This window comes from Rhinatrema bivittatum, chromosome 6, assembly GCF_901001135.1.
Source record: "Rhinatrema bivittatum chromosome 6, aRhiBiv1.1, whole genome shotgun sequence".
Taxonomy (NCBI): Eukaryota; Metazoa; Chordata; class Amphibia; order Gymnophiona; family Rhinatrematidae; genus Rhinatrema; species Rhinatrema bivittatum.
In genome coordinates, this window is record NC_042620.1 from 34281906 (window position 1) to 34305088 (window position 23183).

Genomic DNA, 23183 nt, shown 5'->3' on the forward strand with positions numbered 1-23183 from the left:
GTTTTTTGTAACTGCTTTCTTCCGCACTACAGTTCCAGTTTGTTTTTTCTTTCTGTGCACCACTGTTTTAATGTAAACCAGCATGATGTGATTTTATCATGAATGCCGGTATATAAAAGCCTTAAATAAATAAATAATATATATATATTTTTTTTTTTTTGCAAGGCTATGGCTCTGAAATTTAACAATTGGTCCTTGGATAGTGTATGGGCTAAGTGGTAGCAGGAATTGCGGATCCAATTTCTACTATCAGATTATGTTGCTAGTTTCTCCGCTGTTCGCACCATAATCTGCAATATAGAAATGCAAGAAACTTAATATAAAATTTTATATAGATTGTATATTTCTGGACATCAGGCTTGCTTAGCCAAATTTACTGAGGGTGATCTGTGTTTAAAATGTAATCAGGTAATTGCCCATCTTGAACACTTTTTGGGGCTGTGATCACATCCAAATTTTCTGGACAAACGTTTTTCAATAAATTGGCCACATATTGGACCTTCATGTACCTCTCCTTCCCCAAACAGCACTATTTGGTATATTTTCCCCCCTCTTTTTCGGGAAACATGAAAAAAAACCAACTGTGGATTAATAAAGTTTTCATCCTAGCAGCTACGACCATTCTTCGAGTCTGGAGACTATATACCTTCTGTGACCCAGTGGCGTAATAGTATCTACAGCTTACTAACTATGGAACTAATCTTATGCAAACAATCCTCTTCTTTTCGGCTTCGAAAACGGACATTTCATGCCTTACATATAGTCCTTGCCACACAGAACTAGAAGTCAAATACTGAACAATATTGAATATTAGCATATGTTTGGTATTGCATGTTGTTGTCCTCTCAGCAGCCGGGGGGAGGGGGGGGATTGGAGTGGGAGCAGGAACTGGTGGGGGGGGGGGGGTAGTTGGGTTTGGTTCATAAGTTAAGAATGCTGGTAAGAGTTACATGAGCATGTGGTATGTAGCAGAGTGTAATATGTACCATATGTGTTAAGCTTACAATGTTTTGTTGTGCATTGTTGCTAATAAACAGATTTCAACTAAAAAGAAAATTACATCTGATTTGATCTTTCTAAAGGACTATTAAATTTACCGCACTCTACTCTCTAACTAGTATATACCACATGTGGACTTTTCTCCTATTGTACTTTTGGCTAATACAAGAATTGCAACAAGTTAAGAGCTTGGGAGTAATTACTGATTCTTCTTTGATTTTCAGTCAAATCAAAGCTTTTGGTTTTTCGTTTCAGGTTTTGCATGGTTTAAAACCTCTTTTTGAATTTTACAGATCTTCGTGCAGTAGTGCATGCAATTCTGCCTGTGCTAGATTATTGCAGTACATTACATATCAGACTGCCAGGCACATCTTACAGAGCATTTCAACTGTTGCAGAATGCAGCAGCGAGGGAATTCAAAGAGAGAGCACATCTCACCAAATTTAAGGAAATTCCAGTAGCTGCCAATGCAATTTATAGTGGTGCAGGGTAGCTGTGTTTGTACATAGATTGTTAGCACATGACTCATGTCCATGGGTGAATGTTTTCTTCAAATTTACAATCCTTAAGTTGTGTTCCTCTCAAAGAGATTTACTAGAAGTGCTATCAGTACATCAAGCTCAGCTAGCAGAAACCAGAGAACAAGCTTTTTTAGTTTGTTTCAGCTCCAGTTTTGTTGAAGTCTCTCTCATATGAACTGCTTATGATTAGCTCTATAAAAACTTTTAAGGCAATGCTAAAAACTCATCTGTTTCACTTAGCATTTATGTTATGACTTGGCTGATATAGAGTGATAAGTTTTGGAAATGCACTGGCATTGTGTGGATTTATGACAGGAATCTGTAGCTGTTTGTTTTCATGTTGTGTTGCTGTTTGATTCTTTTAATTATGTATGTTTTTGTATGTTTATCATAAACAGTAATCCAATTCGCATCAATCTGATGACACTGATGTCATCAGATTGATGCAAATACTAAAGAAATAGATTCTTTAGTATTATTCCAAATTGATGGGCAGTTGAAAAGGCATAGAGAGAGATTACAGTCCATTTTCAAATGAACTGCTTTGGCTTATCACCTAGGGCCATGGTATGGGCAGTTTATAAATCTAAATAAATACAAATTCAAATTTACCCACTCATCTCTCCCACTGACACTTTCTACGTTTTGTGGTGGACTCCTCTCATTATCAATACCGAATATGCCTCTTCGGTCTGTCATCAGCACCAAGTGCTTAGCTGTCGTAGTAGCATACCTTTGGCATCGGGGAATCCAGGTATTCCCTTACCTAGATGACTGGTTTATAACAGCGACTTTCCAAGAGGGTATAATAACCTGCCTGTAGAAGCCAATTCTGCTCCTAAAGTTTTTGGGATTCTTGGTAAATTTTGAGAAATCTACTCTGATCCTGCCCAGAAAATCAAATTCATTAGAGCGCTGATAGATTCTCTGCAAAAGAGAGCCTTTATCCCATCAGATTGGACAAATACTATCAGGACCCTAGTATACAAACTGCTGAACGCAGATCAAGCAACAGCCAGGGAAGTTATGTTCTTCTAGGCAGTTTATGTAGTTTTACTAACCTGCCTTTGCTCCCAATGGAACTAGTTGACTTATCCTTTGATTACCCAGGTGGCAGTGTCATGAAAAAATAAATCGGGAGGGTTGGTTTCCCGTTATGTGTAGAATTATGGAATGTTGGTTTCCTTGGGTTTGCTTTGTTTTGTTTTTTTCCTTGGGTTGCCACCTGATATTTATTTGTGTGCTTTGCTTGTAATGTTGATTAACTTTATAAATAAAAAGTTTAAAAAAAAAGAAATGAAATAGACATTATATTGTTGACTAGACCCATTATCCTTCAGGAGGAAACTATACTTCATCTGAATTCTCACTAAATAACATTAGCAACAGACTCCTCCACAAAGAGTCGGTAAGCCCACACAGGCCCTTTTCAAACTCCAGGCAATTGATCATTATTGGAAAGACAATTTCAGATCAACCTCTTCAAACTACAAGTGATCAGATAAGCTCTGACAACTTTCATGCATTTTCTCCAAGGCAGGATCATTCTCATTCAAACTTGACATCCAGGTAATCGTGTTCTGCATGAACAAGTAGGGCAGCACAGGTAATGGCATGCAAACATTAAGCTTCCCTGCAAGCAGCCTGCCTTTCAGGGATCTGCAACATATTTTCAGATTGTCTCAGCAGAGTATTCCGACTGCACAAATTGTCCCTGCAACAATCAACTGCCAAAATCTATTCAGTCTATGGGGACTTCTGGTAATCAACCTCTTTGTGTCAGAGGAAATCAGAAAAGAACATTTTTGCTCCATTCTTTTCAGTAAACTCACATCTTCTCAGGATGTTTTTTAGCTCAGCTTGAATGCAGGTCTCATGTATGCTTTTCCATCAATCCTACTGATAGTCAGAACTACAGAAAGTGCTCAAAGCCTGGGCCTATCCAATTTTTATTGCAACAGCATGGCCAAGGCAAGTATGGTGTGCTTATCTAGACAGCTCTCCAGCAGCTGGCAAATCCATCTTTATTAACTCAAGAAGAGGGATGTCTGTATCATTCCAACCTTCCTTCCCTCAACTTGACTGCATTATGTTGAGTTCTTGTTGATCACCAAATTCATCTTACCCAAAGAAGTTGAGGACATCATAGTGTCTGCCAAATCAGTAAGCTCTCCATTAGGAGAGCTTACTGATTTAAATAGAAACAGTTCTTCACATGTTGGCAACAAAATTCCTTAGAACCATTTGTATGTAAACCAAAAGAGCTACTTAAGTACTTGCTCTGCCTTTCTTCCCATGGTCTTAGCATCCCATGAGTGAGAGTACATCTCAGTGCCATACCATATTCAAATTGAGGGTAGGTCAATCTCCACTCATTTGTTGGTGTTCATGAAAGGTTTATGGCACATTAAACCTTCAGTTGTAAAACTACCTGTACCATGGAACCTGAATGTGTTTCTTGAACAACTAATGAAGCCTCCCTTTGTACCACTGGAGTCTGCTTTTTTCAGATTGCTCACATGCAAAGTACTATTGTGGCAATCACATCAGCCAGAAGTATCTGTGATCTCCAGGCTTTGGTTCAGTATTCTTCTTATCCCAGGACAAGCATGATGCTAGTCCTCACATATGGGTGACCTCAGTAACGGAGCCCTAGTGCGGGAAAACTTCTGTCAAAGTTTCTAGAAACTTTTGACTGGCCCTGTGAGGCCACTGAGCATGCCCAGCATGCCATGATATTCTCTGCCACGGGTGTCTCACTTCAGTCTTCGTTTTTCCGCACCGCTGGCTAGCAGCACGGACCGGAGCCCCCTGAGAGTTCTCTCAGTTTTTCTTAAAAACATAATATTTTTTCATAAATTCTCCCTCACGGGATCTCACTTTGTCTCACCTCACCGGCTGGTGAAGTAACTTAGGGAAAAATTTTTAGATATACGCTATCTATTTTTTCCAGTCATCGACGGCCATCGACAACATGGCGTCGGGGTTTAAAAAATGCCCGACGTGCAACCGAACAATGTCTGTTACCGATCCGCACTTAGAGTGCGTTCGATGTTTAGGCGATCAACACGATATTTCATCGTGTGAAAAATGCCAAGAAATGACGCCGAAGGGATGAAAACTACGCCAAGAAAAGATCCAGCAACTCTTCAGTTTGCAGTTAATCCCCTCACCATCGACTTCCAAAAAGTCTTCATCGGTAGGTGCTCCTCAAAACGTTTTGTTAAAAAAGCGCCGATTGCAGACTTCGGAAGGAAAATCCTCGCCGACTCCATCGACATCATCGATCCACTCAGCGGTAGAGGTAAGGCCTAAACACAAACATCGCCATCGACATGCCTCGGCCTCACCTTCGACACCTATCCGGGAGGAACCAATCGAAAAGTGGCCTAAATGTACCGACACTTTGATGCCCGAGAGGCCTGCTAAGACAGATACGACACAAACAACATCGTCTCCGTCAACACCGTTGTCTGCACCGATGCCGCAGGACTTAACCACGTTCATAAAGGAAGCAGTCCTACAAGCTATAAAAGAAGTTTACCGGTGCCTACATCGATGCCGGCAACTCCGCCGATGCCGGTGATATCTGCCCTGTCTAAGACGTCACCGATGCCAGCACAACTAGTGCCGATGACTGAGATACCATCGACATCGATGCCGGGTACACTCCCGATGCCGGGCACCGTCCTGATGCCGGGTACACTCCCGATGCCGGGCACCGTCCCGATGCCGGTCACTGTATCGATGACAGATATCGTCCCGAGGCCGACCACCGTCTCGATGCCAGCCACAGTCTCGGTGCCAACCACCGTCTCGATGCCGATCTCCTTTTCAATGCCATCCACCGTCCACTTCACCTCAACGGATTCTTTTCTGAAGCCTGGATCCTCTCTGATACCGAGGGATATATCGATGCAGCGTACAACAACAGCTTTCTCATCGATGTCTACATCAAAGCCTCCCAATTTTTCCAGTATGGCTTCTTTGATACCCTCAATTCAGACTACATCCTCAATGATGCGTACCGGAATTTCATCGATGCCATCGATTCCTGATCCAACTTCAACGATGTCATCGATGCCACATGCAGCATTATCGATGCCAGGTCCTTCTGGAGATGCAGTATCGGCTGAATCAGCCTTATATTCAGCAATCCATAAGAAATATCAGGATTTACTGGATTCTTTACCGGTGAATCTGGTAGAAGAAGACTCTTCTCCTCCAGAACCTATTCCAGGACCATCTGGTGTAGCTCCTCCTTCTGCTCCTCAGAAAACACGACCACACACTCCAGATTACGATACATGGAGTGATTCACAGTCAGACACATCTGAAACTTTTATGTCTGACCCTTCTCCACCACACCCAAGAAAACAGTCCCCACCAGAGGACCTTACCTTTTCTGCCTTTGTCCAGGATATGGCTGACTCTATCCCTTTTAAATTAGAGTCTGAACAGGATCCACGTCATCAGACACTTGAGGTATTACAATTTGTGGATCCTCCTAAACAAATCATGGCAATACCTATACATGATGTTCTCCTTCAACTTCAACATCGAATGTGGGAACATCCATGTACAGTTCCTCCCATCAATAAAAGAATGGACTTAACATACTTAGTCCAATCTGCACCAGGATATCAAAAATCTCAATTACCACATACGTCAGTAGTGGTTGAATCCGCTCAGAAGAAAGCAAAGAGAACAAGGATACATTCCTCTAATCCTCCTGGAAAGGACAATACGTTTCTGGACAGTTTAGGCCTTAAGGTTTTTCAGGGTGCTATGCTGAATTCAAGAATAGCAGCTTATCAGCTATATATCACCCAATACCAAAGAAACCTTTGGAAGCAGATGGAGGATTTCATCCCATCTCTCCCCCAAGAATACAGAGAGTCAGCACAAAACCTCATCCACAAGGCTTTTGAAGCTGGAAAACATGAGGTACGAGCTGCAAACGATTCTTTTGAGACATCATCCAGAATTGCAGCTTCAGGGATAAGTGCTAGACGATGGGCCTGGCTTAAGGCATCAGACCTAAGACCAGAGGTCCAAGAGAAATTGGTGGACCTTCCATGCGCGGGAGACAATTTATTTGGACAAAGGTCCAAGAAGCAGTCTCCCAACTGAAAGAACATAATGAGACCTTAAGACAGCTCTCCTCCCTACCTCATGAATCTACTTCCCATGCTGTTCGTAGAACCCAGTGAAGAGATATAAGGAAACCCTATTACCGTCAAAAACGATTCTACCCTCCTGCAAGTAGGCCTCGACAAACAAGGCCTCAGCACAGATCTCAACCTCGACAGCAAAGAAGGCCCAGGGCCCAACCTGCTACTCAAACAGGTCCTGCGGCGGGCTTTTGAAGATATTTCCAGGGAACTCAGCCACTCACAAAATCCTCGACCAGAACTCCCTGTGGGAGGCAGATTATCCAAATTTTACAACTCTTGGATAACACTAACAGATCAGTGGGTTCTGTCCATAATATCTCGAGGATATCAACTCAACTTCCTTTCAATTCCAGCAGATTTTCCACCAAGTCAAATTCATCCCAACAAAAATCACATTTCTCAACTTCAATTAGAATTATCCACCCTTCTGAAATCCAGGGCTATAGAACCTGTGCCCCGGCCTCAGAAGGGCAGAGGATTCTACTCCCGTTATTTCCTCATTCCAAAGAAAACAGGAGGCCTACATCCCATCTTAGACCTCAGAAATCTCAACAAATTTCTCAAAAAAGAAAAGTTCAGGATGGTCTCTCTAGGCACCATGCTTCCACTTCTCCAAAAACAAGATTGGCTCTGTTCTCTGGATCTTCAAGACGCTTATGCTCACATCCCAATATTTCCTCCTCACCGAAAATATCTGCGCTTCACGGTGGGTCATCAACACTTCCAATACAGAGTACTTGCCATTCGGACTCGCCTCTGCTCCCAGAGTATTCACAAAATGTCTAGCAGTAATATCAGCACACTTACACAAGCAAGGTGTCCATGTCTTCCCATATCTAGATGACTGGCTCATCAGAAGCCAAACTCAACAAGGAACAATAACTTCTCTCAACCAAACAATTGCTCTACTTCACTCCACGGGATTTCTCATCAATTATCAAAAATCCCATCTCACACCATCTCCTCTGCTCCAATTCATAGGAGCAGATCTGGTCACCACACTTGCAAAAGCCTTTCTACCCGAAGATCGAGCAGAAACACTATCCTTGATAGCATACTCGATCCACTCAAAGACACAAGCAACAGCTCATCAGTTTCTCACCTTACTAGGCCACATGGCCTCCACAGTACATGTCACTCCAATGGCAAGGCTCGCCATGAGAGTAACCCAATGGACATTACGCTCACAATTGTCCAAGCCGTTCAGCCACTCCATTCTTCAATTCAAGTGACTCACCAACTACGTTCATCCCTACTATGGTGGATGAACAAAGACAATTTATGCAAGGGCCTACCCTTCCAACAATCAGTTCCACAGATAACATTAACTACAGATGCATCCACCTTGGGCTGGGGAGTTCATATAGACACTCTCCAGACCCAAGGTACTTGGACACGACTTGAAGCAACATATCAAATCAATTTTCTGGAACTTCGAGCTATACGTTATGCACTGCATGCGTTCAAGAACTGCCTTTCACACAAGACTATCCTTATCCAGACCGACAACACAGTAGCCATGTGGTACATCAACAAACAAGGAGGTACGGGCTCATACCTCCTATGCCAAGAAGCAGCACAGATTTGGGACTGGGCCCTGAATCACTCAATGTTCCTATGAGCCGCTTACCTGGCAGGCATACACAATGTAGAGGCGGATCGACTCAGTCGTCAGTTCCAACCACACGAATGGTCCCTGGATCCTGCAGTAGCGACCAGGATATTTCAACGTTGGAATCAACCAACAATAGACCTCTTTGCATCCTATCTGAATCACAAAGTGGACAAGTTCTGTTCCCTGCACAAACAGAACAACAAGCCAGCCAAGGACATTTTTGCTCGACCTTGGAACTCAGGACTCCTATATGCGTATCCTCCAATACCGCTCATAACCAAAACTCTAGTGAAGCTTCAACAAGACATGGGGTCCACGATACTCATAGCCCCATATTGGCCTCGACAAGTATGGTTTCCCACACTTCTAGACCTATCAGTCAGGGATCCAATTCGTCTGAGAGTAGCTCCTACTCTCATAACTCAGGATCGGGGTCGGTTGCGCCATCCCAACCTTCAATCCCTCTCCCTGACAGCATGGATGTTGAAAGCTTGATCTTACAGCCACTCAATCTTTCCACCCATATATCTCAAGTACTCATAGCTTCACGTAAACCTTCCACAAGAAAGAACTACCATCTAAATGAAAGAGATTCGCCTTGTGGTGCAAACAAAACAAACTTGATCATTTCACTTGCACTACTACTTCTCTCCTAGACTACTTATACCATCTTTCAGACTCTGGTCTCCAGACTTCGTCCGTAAGAGTACATTTAAGTGCAATCTCTGCTTACCATAACAAGATGGGAGATGCACCAATTTCCACACAACCTCTTGTCAGCAAATTTATGAGAGGTTTAACTCAACTTAAACCACCCATTCGTCCTCCAGCCACAGAATGGGACTTGAATCTGGTATTAACAAGACTTATGCGTTCTCCTTTCGAACCCATAGACTCCTGTGATCTAAAATTCCTCACATGGAAAACCATTTTCCTCATAGCCATTACTTCAGCTAGAAGAGTGAGTGAATTGCAAGCACTAGTCACGTATCCACCTTATACAAAGCTTCTCCATGACAAAGCAGTGCTCCGTACTCATCCAAAATTCCTTCCTAAGGTAGTTACGGAATTCCACTTGAACCAATCCATAGTTTTACCCACATTCTTTCCAAGGACTCACTCCCATCCAGGAGAAGCAGCTCTACATACCTTAGACTGTAAACGTGCTCTATCCTTTTATCTAAACCGCACTGCAGTCCACAGGAAGTCCAATCAGCTATTTGTTTCTTATGATCCAAACAAACTGGGTAAAGCAGTGGGTAAACATACTCTATCCAATTGGCTAGCAGATTGCATACAGTTTTGCTATGAAAAAGCAGGCCTTCCTCTCCAACGGCGAGTAAAGGCTCATTCAGTAAGAGCAATGTCAACCTCAGTTGCACACTATCATTCAGTACCAATTCTGGACATCTGTAAAGCAGCAACATGGTGTTCTCTCCACACCTTTGCAGCTCATTACTGTTTGGACAAAGAAGGACGACAAGATTCAACTTATGGACAGTCTGTCTTAAAGAACTTGTGTCCAGTATAAACCCAACTCCTTCTACAACCAACCTGCTGTGATCTTCGGCTGATTCATTTCAACTACAATACATAACTATTGCCTCAATATACAATGACTCAGCCTCTAGCTTGCTAATCACCCATATGTGAGGACTAGCATCCTGCTTGTCCTGGGATAAAGCAAAATTGCTTACCTTGTAATAGGTGTTATCCCAGGACAGCAGGATGTAGTCCTCACGAAACCCACCCGCCACCCCGCGGAGTTGGGTCACATTTCTTTTATTATTTTATTTTTGCTAAAGCTTATTGCTACCTACGAGACTGAAGTGAGACACCTGTGGCAGAGAATATCATGGCATGCTGGGCATGCTCAGTGGCCTCACAGGGCCAGTCAAAAGTTTCTAGAAACTTTGACAGAAGTTTTCCCGCACTAGGGCTCCGTTACTGATGTCACCCATATGTGAGGACTACATCCTGCTGTCCTGGGATAACACCTATTACATGGTAAGCAATTTTGCTTTATATGCAGTTCTTCTACAATAGTGGTGCTCTGCACCCAACTAAAGCTTCTATTAAAGATGGCCTCAGCTTTCCATTTTAATCAATTCATTGGGTTACCTACATTGTTTCCAGAGACTACATGTACATGAAGACGAGAAGGCCCTTCATTCATTAGACACAAAAAGGCTTTAGCTTACTGCAGAAAAAAAAAAAACTCAGCCACATAGACAGGCCTCACAACTATTTGTCTCTTTGGATCCTAACAGACTAGACATGGCATTTGCTAAACGTACATTGTCCAACTGGCTAACAAACTGGAGTACACATTGTTATCACTAGCGGGCTTACAGATTAGACTCTATCAAGGCTCATATGATGCAGTGTGAGTGGATTTAAGTTTTAGAAAGACTGGAGGACAGACCATTCTGGACTCCAGTCTTTTCTCCACAGAAAAAATGCTTTATTCACAATGGGGCAGCATTCCGCTAGCAACCCGTTTTCTAAAGAAGTTGATGAAAGAATGGTGGACATTGATCTTATAATCCATTTATAAAGAATTTCAATGGAAGAGCAGCAGACATTGATCTTCAGATATCTGACTAAAAGAAAGTGGATATTTGGCCATGTTGGGTCCCCTGAAGAAGGAACTTGTTCCGAAACTCGGCAATGTCGGGATTTAAATAAGATAACCTAAGTACACTGTGCTTTACAATGGATTTGCTCAATGAGTGATTTTTAAAATATATTAATTAATGGCCATAATTTTTGCATGCTTGTTTGACTCAATTCTCATATTTTTTAGGCACCACATTGGTTTATTATAAAAAAAAGAAAAGATGGTTGGAGGTTGGTTAATGATTATATTTAGATCATTTTGGGTAACCTGTGGAGGTACAGATGAAAAATGCATATGAAACCACCTTTGTCCATCTTTATACATTTTTTATACTTTTTTATATAAATTATATGGTTTCCTCAATACAAATTTTTTGAAAAGTAATGGATGATATTGTTTGAGTTGATTTTTTTTTCTCACTACAGTGGGTTGTTTTTTTAAAATATTTTTTGGTTATTCACAGTGAGCAAAATAACAGAAACCAGCCTGCTTGTCTTAACAGCATAAATCAAAACCAACATTCACAGTCTTGGCAGTGTATCTGCCTTTCTCCACCCCAAGGCTCTTTCCTGCATGCAAAGATGTTTAAGACATTGATAGGTAAGTTTGGTCTTAAATGGAGTAGGCCCAGAGGCTTTTATCTTCTGGATTGGGGAGGCTATGGGGTCAACTGGGCATGGAAACCCTACTATATTCTTAGGGGAAGGTTTTCTTCAAGGGCCCAGAGAGAATTTTTTTGTGAAGGAATGTTGTGTTGGAAGGGCTGTGGTAGCTCATTTTTATATTGGGGGAGGTTCCCCATGCTAACCACCCCTTTCACTTTGGACCAGTAAACACAGGGAAACCTTTGCTGCCGACTGTAGCAGTATGACTATGCCTGCACTGTCTTTATCTGAACTATTGTAATGCCGCCACATTTTGTATCTAATTAGTTTGGGTCATTAAAACCCGATGACCATCAGTATTAAAACTGGCAGATAAAGCCCGATAATATGCCAGTTTAACACTGGTTTGTACATCGACTTCTAAATATCTAAAGAATAGTACTATATATTTTTTTTTATCATGACAGCTATGTTAGGACTAGGGAACAATCTGTGTTAAAATCAGTTTTTCATGGTACTTCCTCTTTTAATTCTAAAATAATCTTGCAGCAACACCTATCAACTTGATGAATGGTTTATAATCCCTCCATTTTAATTTACTGTATTACACAGTTTGACTTTCAACTTTAGATTTGCTAAGCTCTGCTTACATTTCTTGCTGTATGTAATTCAACATGCGGTTGACTTGTGTTGGTGATACTTCTCCATCCATCTCAGCTAGGTAGGTATAAAGAAACTGGAAAGTGCTAAAAGGGATCCGAGGTGGGCTATTTTCACAATCGGATGATAAAACCTCACATGCAATCTTCAGTGTTTTGGCAATGGTCTGTTGAGAAAATAATACAATTTAGAGGGTCTCAGTTTCAAATGTTCATATAATTACAGTCATCCTCCCTTCTGAAGTCAGTTCTGGGACTCTGCATCAGTTGCATGATTTAAATTTGTATTAAATATTAGAGAAAATCAAACCTTGCCACAGAATAAAATAACATTCTGGTAGTGTATCCTCCAGCTGGATGAAATGGGTACTTCTTTACCAAAGAGTAAGATTATTATGCACACTTCTGGTTGGCTCTATTTAAATATTGTAGTATAGTAGGAACAGTTTGTTGTATATTGCTGTAATTAGGATAGGTAGCTATATCTTTAAAAGGAGCATCCCATCATTGCGGAAGCTTTCTACTGCTGGACATGGCATTACCATTTGATAGAAAATTAAAAGGCACTGAACACTGATATTACAAAAAAAAAAAAGCAATTCTAATTCATTAGGATCAGATCACATACCACCAGTGTTCCCTGTAAGGATTGGGTTGCTGTGTGCAAAAGGTTTTGCTCATGAACAAAAATGTTTGGTTGCATTACCTTGTAAGCACTACTTTCTTTGATGCAAAAAGCCTATCAATTTTATACTCACAACAGCCCAGTCTTTAAAGGGAACATTGGCTAAGGCCATCCCTTAAAAGCTAGAACCGCCGAGATTGGCTTTACCCTAGAACTGCCAATGTGTACGTTTTCGTGTATTTATGCTTTAGGCTCTATAATTGAGAAAAACAACATTTGTGTAAAAATTGATACTCTGTAATAAATACAGACAAGCATTTTGTTAAACTATTTAAAAGTTTTTATGGTACAGTTTGTGATACCAGTGGGGGTTTTTTTTTTACTGTTAGTATCATACGAATTTCAATAAAAGAACTCAATATAAGGCTTTGGTTTGTTGTGTGAGGGAACAATGAGAAAAGGTAAAGGAAAAAGACAAGTGGCCCAAAAACAAAATGACAATCACAAGAAAGTATTCAACATAGGTAGCAGCAAATCTAAGCCACGAGATACCACAGGTGACACCAGTTGTCAGAATAATATAATAAATAGTACAGTACAAGCACATGTGCATGAAAAAGTGCACTCAGCAGTTGATAAGTGGCTGAAAAACACAATGCAATCAAAAACGTGATCTGTATAGGTGGCATAAAATCTAAGCCATGAGATACAACAAGCTGACACAGAATATCAGCATAATACAGTAAATACTGCAGTCTAAGCTAGATGTGCATGAAAACGTGCACTAGGCGGTTCTAGGGTGTTTCAATACTTGGAGGAAAACCAAAGGGATGGGGGGGCAAATTATCAGAAATAAAAGGTCGGCAAAAATGATTAAAAGCCATGAGGTTTCAACTCGCTGTAATAATTTTTACGAATTGTGTAAGCATTTATAGTTTGCGAATGCACAAAAACATGCACTTGGCGGTTCTAATTAAAATAATCACCTAATCTACTAACAGCAGTTATAACAAAATATGGGGCCGATTTTAAATTTTAAGCGCGGGGGGTACATTTGTGCACGCTACCTGGCGCTCAGAAATGTACATCCGATTTTATAACATGTGCATGCTACCGCGCACATGTTATAAAATCCAGGGTCGGCGCGCACAAGGGGGTGCACGCCGAGCCAAAGGGGAGCCCCGATGGCTTTCCCCGTTCCGCTCCGAAATCAGAACGGCCTTGGAAGGAACTTTTTTTTTTGCTCCCCCCATCTTTCCCTCCCTTCCCCTATCTAACCCATCCCCCAGCCCTACCTAAATCCCCCCTACCTTATCTCGCAGAGTTACGCCTGCCTCTGGCATACTTGCGTGCTCCGGCTCGCCATCCCCGGCACAGGCCGCTGTACCGGAGGAGTCAGCCCTGCCCCTGGCCCCGCCCCCCACCCCTCCTATTTTTGAAAGCCCTGGGACATACGCACGTCCTGGGGCTTGCATGTGCTGCCGAGCCTATGCAAAATAGGCTAGGCGTACGCAGGGGTACGTTTTTATTTATTTATTTATTTATTTATTTAAAATTCTTATATACCGCACAATGGGTAGGGGACTATCCGTCTAGGTGGTTTACATATTTGCACATACACAAGTAGTATTACACATATTTGCACATACACAAGTAGTATTACACATTAACAAACAGGTCATAAAATCATAAACAAACACATTAAAATTCATAAAATAGACAATTAAATTACCAATCGTAATGTAGTGTAGTAAACTTAATATAAATTGTAAGCATGGGTGAAGAGATGAGTTTTTAACAATTTCTTAAATTCTGTACGGTTGGCTGTCAGGCGGATATGTTCTGGGAGTGAGTTCCACAGTAGTGGACCGGCGACAGAGAATGCTCGTTTGCGGGTTAGTGCTAAACTTACAGATTTTACTGTAGGTACTTCAAGAATACATTTATCATACCCCATATGAATGAAAAAATATTTTCTGCAAGAACATTCAAAACCATTTTCTACATGCAAGTGAAATTAATAAAGAGCAAACTTCTGTTTAAAATAGAAATAAGGAAGAGAAAACCATAATGCTATGAAAGTCCGTGATAAGTACCAGCAATTTCACAGCAAGAATTAAAGTTATACAAGAACTGGACCTTTAAAATACAGACCATAAAGTTTAAATAGAAATATGCTGATATAAACTGTACTGGAAACCACAAGACAGACTGTATTATGCAGTGCAACAATAGAAAAACAGAAACATCATCATTCCTCACAAAACACGAAGGAATAAAATCAAGAGATATAAGATATCATTCATAATATTAAAACCATACTAATAAAAAGAATAAATGTCAAAACAGCTGTCGAACATTCAATTTAAATAATTTGCATACATTTTTTCTGTTTCTCAAACACCAATTGAATATTTCAAAATATCTGATGAATAAACCATCCCATAATTTTAAAATGTTCTAATATTTCCCAAAAATAAAAAAAAATTCAAAACAGAATCATCAAGTAACACCAAATAATTAAAACTAATAAGGATTTTAAAAAATCTCCTGCTCTCCATATCTGGAATCTTTTGGTTTCCAGTTACCCTGAGATTATTGTGGATTGGTGAGATAGGGTCACATAAACTATCTTCTCTTGCTCACACACACACACACAAAATAACACATTCATTCTCTCACATGCTCCCTTTCTCATATATATTCCCATGCTCTGACAACCGCTTGCCCTCTCAAATATACACAGGTTCTCTGTCCCTCACACACACAGGGATAGATTTTAAAAGGTGTGCACGTCGATTTTATAACATGCACATGCTGGCATTATAAAAAAAAAAAAAGCTTAGAATTGGGAGTTCCACAGGGCTCTTCTTTATCTGCTACTTTATTCAATGTATATATGCTTCCTCTTTGCCACCTCTTAGTAGATCTGGGAATCTCGCATTACATTTATGCAGATGACATTCAATTACTAATTCCTATTAAAGATTCGATTGATAATACACTAAAAACAGTCTCCATGTACATCTCTATCAAAAAACTTAAAACATGGCTTTTCTTACAAGCATTTACCTAACGATCCTTCTCCCTCATAATAGCAGTAGACATTTACCCCTCATACCCCCTTCAGTTTACCATTTATTGGCAATGCCTTAATAATCTACCTCCTAATTTACATAGCTTCAATTTATTGCTCAATTTTTGCAACTTATGTTATCCTGCAATATTTATTATATATTATTATGCCTCGTCTACTTTTCTATCCCATCTATTCCTTAGATGTTCCACCATTCTTCTTGTTAATCCCCTTCCTGTCTTACATATACCAAATCTTTCCGCCTATATTTTCAATTTATTTCTCTTTTCACAATGGAGCAGATTTTAAAAAAGTACTTGCGACTGGCGCAAACAAAAGTACGCCGGATTTTAAAAGATACGCGCGTAGCCGCGCGTATCTTTTAAAATCCGGGGTCGGCGCGCGCAAGGCTGTGCAAAATCGGCAGCCTGCGCGCACCGAGCCGCACAGCCTGCCTCCGTTTTTTTGTCCCCCCCCACCTTTCCCTCCCTTCCCCTATCTAACCCAGCCCTAACTAAATCCCCCTCCCCTACCTTATTTCGTTGAGTTATGCCTGCCGCTGTGCTGGAGCACTCCGCCCCGCCCCCGGACCACTGTCACACCTCCGGCCCCACCCCCGAACACCACGTCGCCCCCGACATGCCCCCACCAAGCAAAGCCCCAGGACTTACACGTGTCCCGGGGCTTTGCGCGTGCCGGCGGCCTATGCAAAATAGGTGCACTGGCGCGAAGGGCTCTTAAACTCTACCCCAATATGTAGTACGAGATTTAATCATACGAGTTTCACAACCTCGCAATTTTTTGCAACTTGTATTTTAACTTATTTTATTTAAAACGTGTATTTGATCTTTTAACTTCTTAATCCCTGATTTATCTAGTTTGTACTTCTTTATCTGCTTCAACTGTTCTTTAGATGTTACTAGTATTGTTATTATTCTAACCAGCTCAATTGCTCATGTGTAAAGCACCGTTGATAGACATTACATTAATTGTAAACCGATGTGCTGTTACTAAATGAATGTCGGTATATAAAAGCTACAAATAAATTAATTAAACAACTTCTAATACACATGAAACTGGTTTTCAATATCGTAAAAACAGAAATTATTTTGTTAAACCAGAAAATAACTTGCACCAATTATCCTGTTCTAAAAATCAATGATTCGGAAACAGATATTAAATTAACATCCTGTGGCCGAGATTTAGGTATATTTATCAACAGTGATTTAAATTTTTAAAAAGTTAGCACAAAATTGAGAGATGGATACCATAAACGTCTAACACACAGGCATCTGAAACCCTTCTTAACCCAAGACAATTTCCGAACTGTACTCCAACTCTTAATTTTTTCAAATATTGATTATTGCAATTCTTTACTGGTTGGACTCCCTAACAACACTCTGCAACCTTTACAAATACTTCAGAATGCAGCTGCTGGAAGATAGCTAATGTAACCCCAATATTTAAAAAAGGCTCCAGGGGTGATTCAGGTAACTATAGACCAGTGAGCCTGACTTCAGTGCTGGGAAAAATAGTGGAAACTATTCTCAAGATCAAAATCGTAGAGCATATAGAAAAACATGATTTAATGGAACACAGTCAACATGGATTTACCCAAGGGAAGTCTTGCCTAACAAATCTGCTTCATTTTTTGAAGGGGTTAATAAACATGTGGATAAAGGTGAACCAGTAGATGTAGTGTATTTGGATCTTCAGAAGGCGTTTGACAAAGTCCCTCATGAGAGGCTTCTGCAAAAATTAAAAAGTCACAGGGTAGGAGGCGATGTCCTTTCGTGGATTGCAAACTGGCTAAAAGACAGGAAACAGAGTAGGATTAAATGGACAATTTTCTCAGTGGAAGGGAGTGGTCAGTGGAGTGCCTCAGGGATCTGAATTGGGACCCTTACTTTTCAATATATTTATAAATGATCTGGAAAGAAATACGACGTGAGGTAATCAAATTTGCAGATGATACAAAATTGTTCAGAGTAGTTAAATCACAAGCAGATTGTGATAAATTGCAGGAAGACCTTGTGAGACTGGAAAATTGGGCATCAAAATGGCAGATGAAATTTAATGTGAATAAGTGCAAGGTGATGCATATAGGGAAAAATAACCCAGGCCGTAGTTACACAATGTTAGGTTCCATATTAGGTGCTACTACCCAAGAAAGAGATCTAGGCGTCATAATGGATAACACATTGAAATCGTCGGTTCAGTGTGCTGTGGCAGTCAAAAAAGCAAACAGAATGTTGGGAATTATTAGAAAGGGAATGGTGAATAAAACGGAAAATGTCATAATGCCTCTGTATTGCTCCATGGAGAGACCGCACCTTGAATACTGTGTACAATTCTGGTCGCCGCATCTCAAAAAATATATAATTGCGATGGAAAAGGTACAGAGAAGGGCTACCAAAATGATAAGGGGAATGGAACAGCTCCCCTATGAGGAAAGACTAAAGAGGTTAGGACTTTTCAGCTTGGAGAAGAGACGGCTGGGGGGGGGGGGGGCTATGATAGAGGTGTTTAAAATCATGAGAGGTCTAGAACGGGTAGATGTGAATCGGTTATTTACACTTTCGGATAAGAGAAAGACTAGGGGGCACTCCATGAAGTTAGCATGTGGCATATTTAAAACTAATCGGAGAAAGTTCTTTTTCACTCAATGTACAATTAAACTCTGGAATTTGTTGCCAGAGGATGTGGTTAGTGCAGTTAGTATAGCTGTGTTTAAAAAAGGATTGGATAAGTTCTTGGAGGAGAAGTCCATTACCTGCTATTAATTAAGTTGAGTTAGAAATTAGCCACTGCTATTACTAGCAACGGTAACATGGAATAGACTTAGTTTTTGGGTACTTGCCAGGTTCTTATGGCCTGGATTGGCCACTATTGGAAACAGGATGCTGGGCTTGATGGACCCTTGGTCTAAGCCCAGAATGGCATGTTCTTATTGACAGGAGCGAGAAAGTTTGACCACATAACTCCCATGTTAATATCATTACATTGGTTACCCATTAATATATGGAGAACAAACTGAGTGGCTAAACGCGGCAGTCCACCTCCACACACCCCAACGCAACGTAAGGTCCGCAAATAAAGGATTGCTAACCATTCCATCAATTCGCATGGCACATTTATGCGAGGTTAGATCAAGGGCGATATCAGTAGCAGGCCGTAAACTATGGAACACCTTAATAGTACAATTGTGACTTCAAAATAACTTTAAAACCTTTAAGAAAGATCTCAAAACATGGCTTTTTATGAAAGCATTCCAGGAAACAGCGTAAGACTAGGAAAGCACTTTGAAGAAGCAGTTATCATTTCTACTATTGAAATTTTTTACTATTGATTTTGAGGTACTTTTAGTTTTTATGTTTTATTTGAGTTTTATTTTCTCTTTTTAATTGTTTACTTTCCCTTATTTATATCATTATTGTATTTAAATATTTGTTTTTATCATTCAATGTGTATTTATTTGTTTACTTTGATATTTTATGATTTGTAAACTGTTATCAAATACTGAACGATGGTATAAAAAAACAATAAATGAGCAGAGGAAGTCCCCGCTTGAGGATTTGACCTTCGTAGGGTTTGTTAGGGTGATGGTGGAAGCCATCCCATTTCAACTTTTAACAGAGGAGGATGCCAGGCACAAAATGCTTGAGATCCTCCAGTTTCTGGTGGCTCCTAAGGAAATCCTGGCGGTCCCAGTATACGAGATCCTTAAGGAGTTGCTGCTGAGGATATAGGAACACCCCCTCACAGAGCCTCCTGTTAACAAAAAGGCAGATGGGGTCTACCTTGTCCTGAAGGCTGCTAGATTTGATAAGCGTTGGCTGCCTCGCCAGTCGGTGGTAGTTGAATCTGCTCTCTTAGCCATTCCTCAATGCCCCTGGGGAAGGACCACAGAGCGATGGACGCTCTTGGGAGGAAGGTTTTCCAAGGTGCCATACTTATTGCCTGCATCGCTGCATACCAGCTCTACATGAGCAAGTACTCGAGGGTCATCTGGAAGCAGGTGCAGGAAGTGGCTGAGCAGCTGCCTCAACAGCAGCAAGACACCCTCATGTTGCTGGTGCACAAGGGTCTGGAGTGCAGAAAACACAAGGTCCGTGCAACCTACGATGTTTTCAAAACGGCATTGAGAGTCTCTATAGTGGGAATCAATGCCCCTAGAATGGTATGGCTGCAGAACTCGGATCTCTGACCAGAGGTCAGGGCCAGAAGAACCACTAGGCGAGCTAGGCCTGTGCCTTGGGTGCTGAGACTTAGGGGGCACCGCGGCAGGCAGCAGAATTTTGAAAGGGCAAAAAGTGCCCTTTCAAAATTCTGCCAGCCTCCAACTCGCCTAGGTGGAGACTAAGTGCCGAGACTTCGGGGGCGCCACGGCAGGCAGCCAGCTCCCGACTCGCTCTGCCTCCCTGCCAGTGCCACCCTCCCGAAACCCCCCTAGTGGTCCAGCAGAGGTCCCGGGAGCGATCTGCCACTCCCAGGGCCTTGGCTGCCACTAAGCAAAATGGCACCGGTGGACGTCAGCCCCTACCATGTGACAGGGGCTACCGGTGCCATTGGTTGGCCCCTGTCACATGGTAGGGGCTGAAGTTAACCGGCGCCATTTTGCTTAGTGGCAGTCGAGGCCCGGGAGCAGCAGATCGCTCCCGGGACCTCCGCTGGACCACTAGGGGGGTCTCGGGAGGGTGGCACTCCAGGGGAGGCAGGGCGAGTCGGGAGCTGGCTCTCTGCCGCAGCACCCCCTAAGTCTCGGCGCCGATCTTCTTTCTGTGAGTGTGTATGTATGTGAGAAAGGAATCTGCCAGTTAAAAAAAAATGAAATATGATAATACATACCTGAACTTTTGAAAAGTTGGATGAAAGATGAAATTACTGAATTTTAATCATTCCTCTTCTGGAAAATAAAATTTAACAAAGTGGGTAGAGACAAATACTAAAGCAAAAAAAAATTAAAGATTAAAATGTTCATCTCAGCAAAATCACAATTTTAAGATACTGATGCCAGCTGGGGTTTGTTTGTTTTTTGTAAGCATAATTTAAGCATGAAGACTAGAATAAAATCTGAAACTTTTTTTTTAAGCCTTTAGAAAATGTATATTTTTAAATGACTAAGACTAGAATCTTCCCATTTAAAAGGGAAGCCGACTAAGACTGTCTTTCTGTTCCATATCTCCCACATGAATAATCATACGACTGATAGTTTGAAGAAAGACACTTGCTTTATTGCCTGAAAGCGTAAAACAAGAGAAACTGTATGGCGTTGGTGGCTGTCCCTTGAGAGGACAGAACCTGAAGGAAGGGTGTCATTTTGCCTTTTGATAGGAATGTGGTTTTCTTATTTAACGGTTGTGAGACAGGGAGGGTGCTTCTGTATGTGTGTGGTGTATATGTGAGTCAGGGAGGGTGCTTCTGTGCGTCAATGTGTGTGTGCGAGAGAGATGGAGCATGGTTTTGGCTGCCTTGTGGCTGTGAGAGAGGGCATGTGTGTGATTGAGCCTGTTTGTAAGTGAGAGAGAGAGCGAGAGCATTGTGTGATTGAGAGAGACTGGCCAGAGAGGTGACGTGTGTATGTGTGAGAGAGACTGATCAGGGAGATGACTGGTGTGTGTGTGTGTGTGTGTGTGTGTGTGTGTGTGAGTGAGAGAGAGAGAGAGACTGGTTGGGGAGATGATTGGTGTGTGAGAGACAGAAACTGGTCTTGAGGGTGTGACTGGTGTGTGTGTGTGTGTGTGAGAGAGAGAGAGAAGAGATTGGTTGTGGTCCCTAAGGAAGATGGCTGTGAGGACAGCTTCAGCAGTTACTGCTGCTTCTGGTATGGCCTGCAAGGGAAAGGAATAGGAGAACTGCTGGAGAGGGTAAGTAAAGGTGGCTTTCTAAGTTCGTTTTTCTTGATTGACTACCATTTTAATTATTGGGTAGTATGTGATGTGTCTTCTGTTTGAAATATTTTATTGGTGTTTGGTAAAGCTTTCAAAATTTGCATAAGTCTTTAATTATTGGATATTCTATTCATCAGCTGTTTTGAAATTATTTTATTTGTATGATTTTATAATTATGACTAATGATTTATATATCTTTATTTTATTGATTTGTTTCACGAGGAATAGTGAAATTTTTGTTTTTCCATTGTTTCACTGTATAGAGTCTGGCGTGATGCGTTTTACAGTTCAGTTTTTGTCTGCACATTTCTATTTATACTTTATGTGGCTTTATTCTGTATTTGGTGAGGGTTTGTGTTCTGCATGCAAAGACCGAGATGAAGCATTCTTTTAGCATGTGGTTTCTCTATAGGGATCTGTAGTAGCTTGGCCTGTTCTGTTTTCCTGATAGGAGGTGTATTGATATTTTAGATTCTGGTGTAATATTTTTGGTATTCTTTTTCATAGGTGGGGTTGTTATTCTTTGAGTGTTGGCAGATAGTACTGTGTTGATACGGGAGGACCATGCCAAAATATATCACAATAGGTATGATGCCATATGAATTCCAAGATGCAAAGTTTTCTTGTTGGCATCACAACAGTGCACGAAATTATCACAACAACTTGTATATTAATTTTACCTCATAATGTCATTTTTCATGTAAAATATGTTATAAATGCATAATTTAAAATTGTGTATGAGAAGGGGGCGCCAGACTGTAAGGTTTGCCTAGGGTGCCTAATACCCTTGCACTGGCCCTGCCAGAGGTACAGGAACGACTCGCTGATGTACGGTGTATTGGAGAGAATCTCTTTGAAGATAGATTGAGGGATGTTCTGACCCAACTTCGGGACCACCAAGAGATCCTCCAACAAATCTCCACCGGTACTCTGGACCCGTCCTCCTCATCCAGGAGGCCATCGAGACCAGGGCCAAAGAATTCCTACTTTAGCTAGAGGGAGTACTATCCTCCGCCTCCTCAGTCCCATCAGGGCTCTCGCGGTTGTCCTAGGCAGTAGAGAGCCTCCAAACCCCAGCGAGCTCCTCAGTCAACTCCAGGGATGGTTTTGACTGTGCCGTAGGGAGCATAAGCCAGTTTTTCATACCTGGGACAGTGGACCCTATGGTTGGGGGCAGGCTTCAGTGTAACTAGTGGCCCAGTGCAACCTCGGACCAGTGGATTCTGTCCATTGTCTGCCAAGGATACCAATTGAATCTATTGGGTGTCCTGCCAAATTGCCCTCAGTGCCCATATTGGGGGCCGATAGCGCATCAGGAGGTATTACAAGTGGAGCTATCCTCCTCCCTTTTAACAACCAGAGTGGTCAAGCTCATACCACACAGCACTTCCAGTA

General features: G+C 41.5%; 1 protein-coding gene across 2 annotated transcripts in view; it reads right to left on the minus strand.

Annotated features, from left to right (window-relative positions):
* LOC115093470 (ropporin-1-like) overlaps positions 1-23183 on the minus strand; it is a 300539-nt gene that overhangs the window by 69156 nt on the left and 208200 nt on the right. For both annotated transcript variants that reach the window (XM_029605239.1, XM_029605238.1), the window contains exon 5: positions 12188-12363. In XM_029605239.1, coding sequence (XP_029461099.1) covers positions 12188-12363 — 176 coding nt within the window. The remainder of the gene's footprint in view (positions 1-12187; positions 12364-23183) is intronic.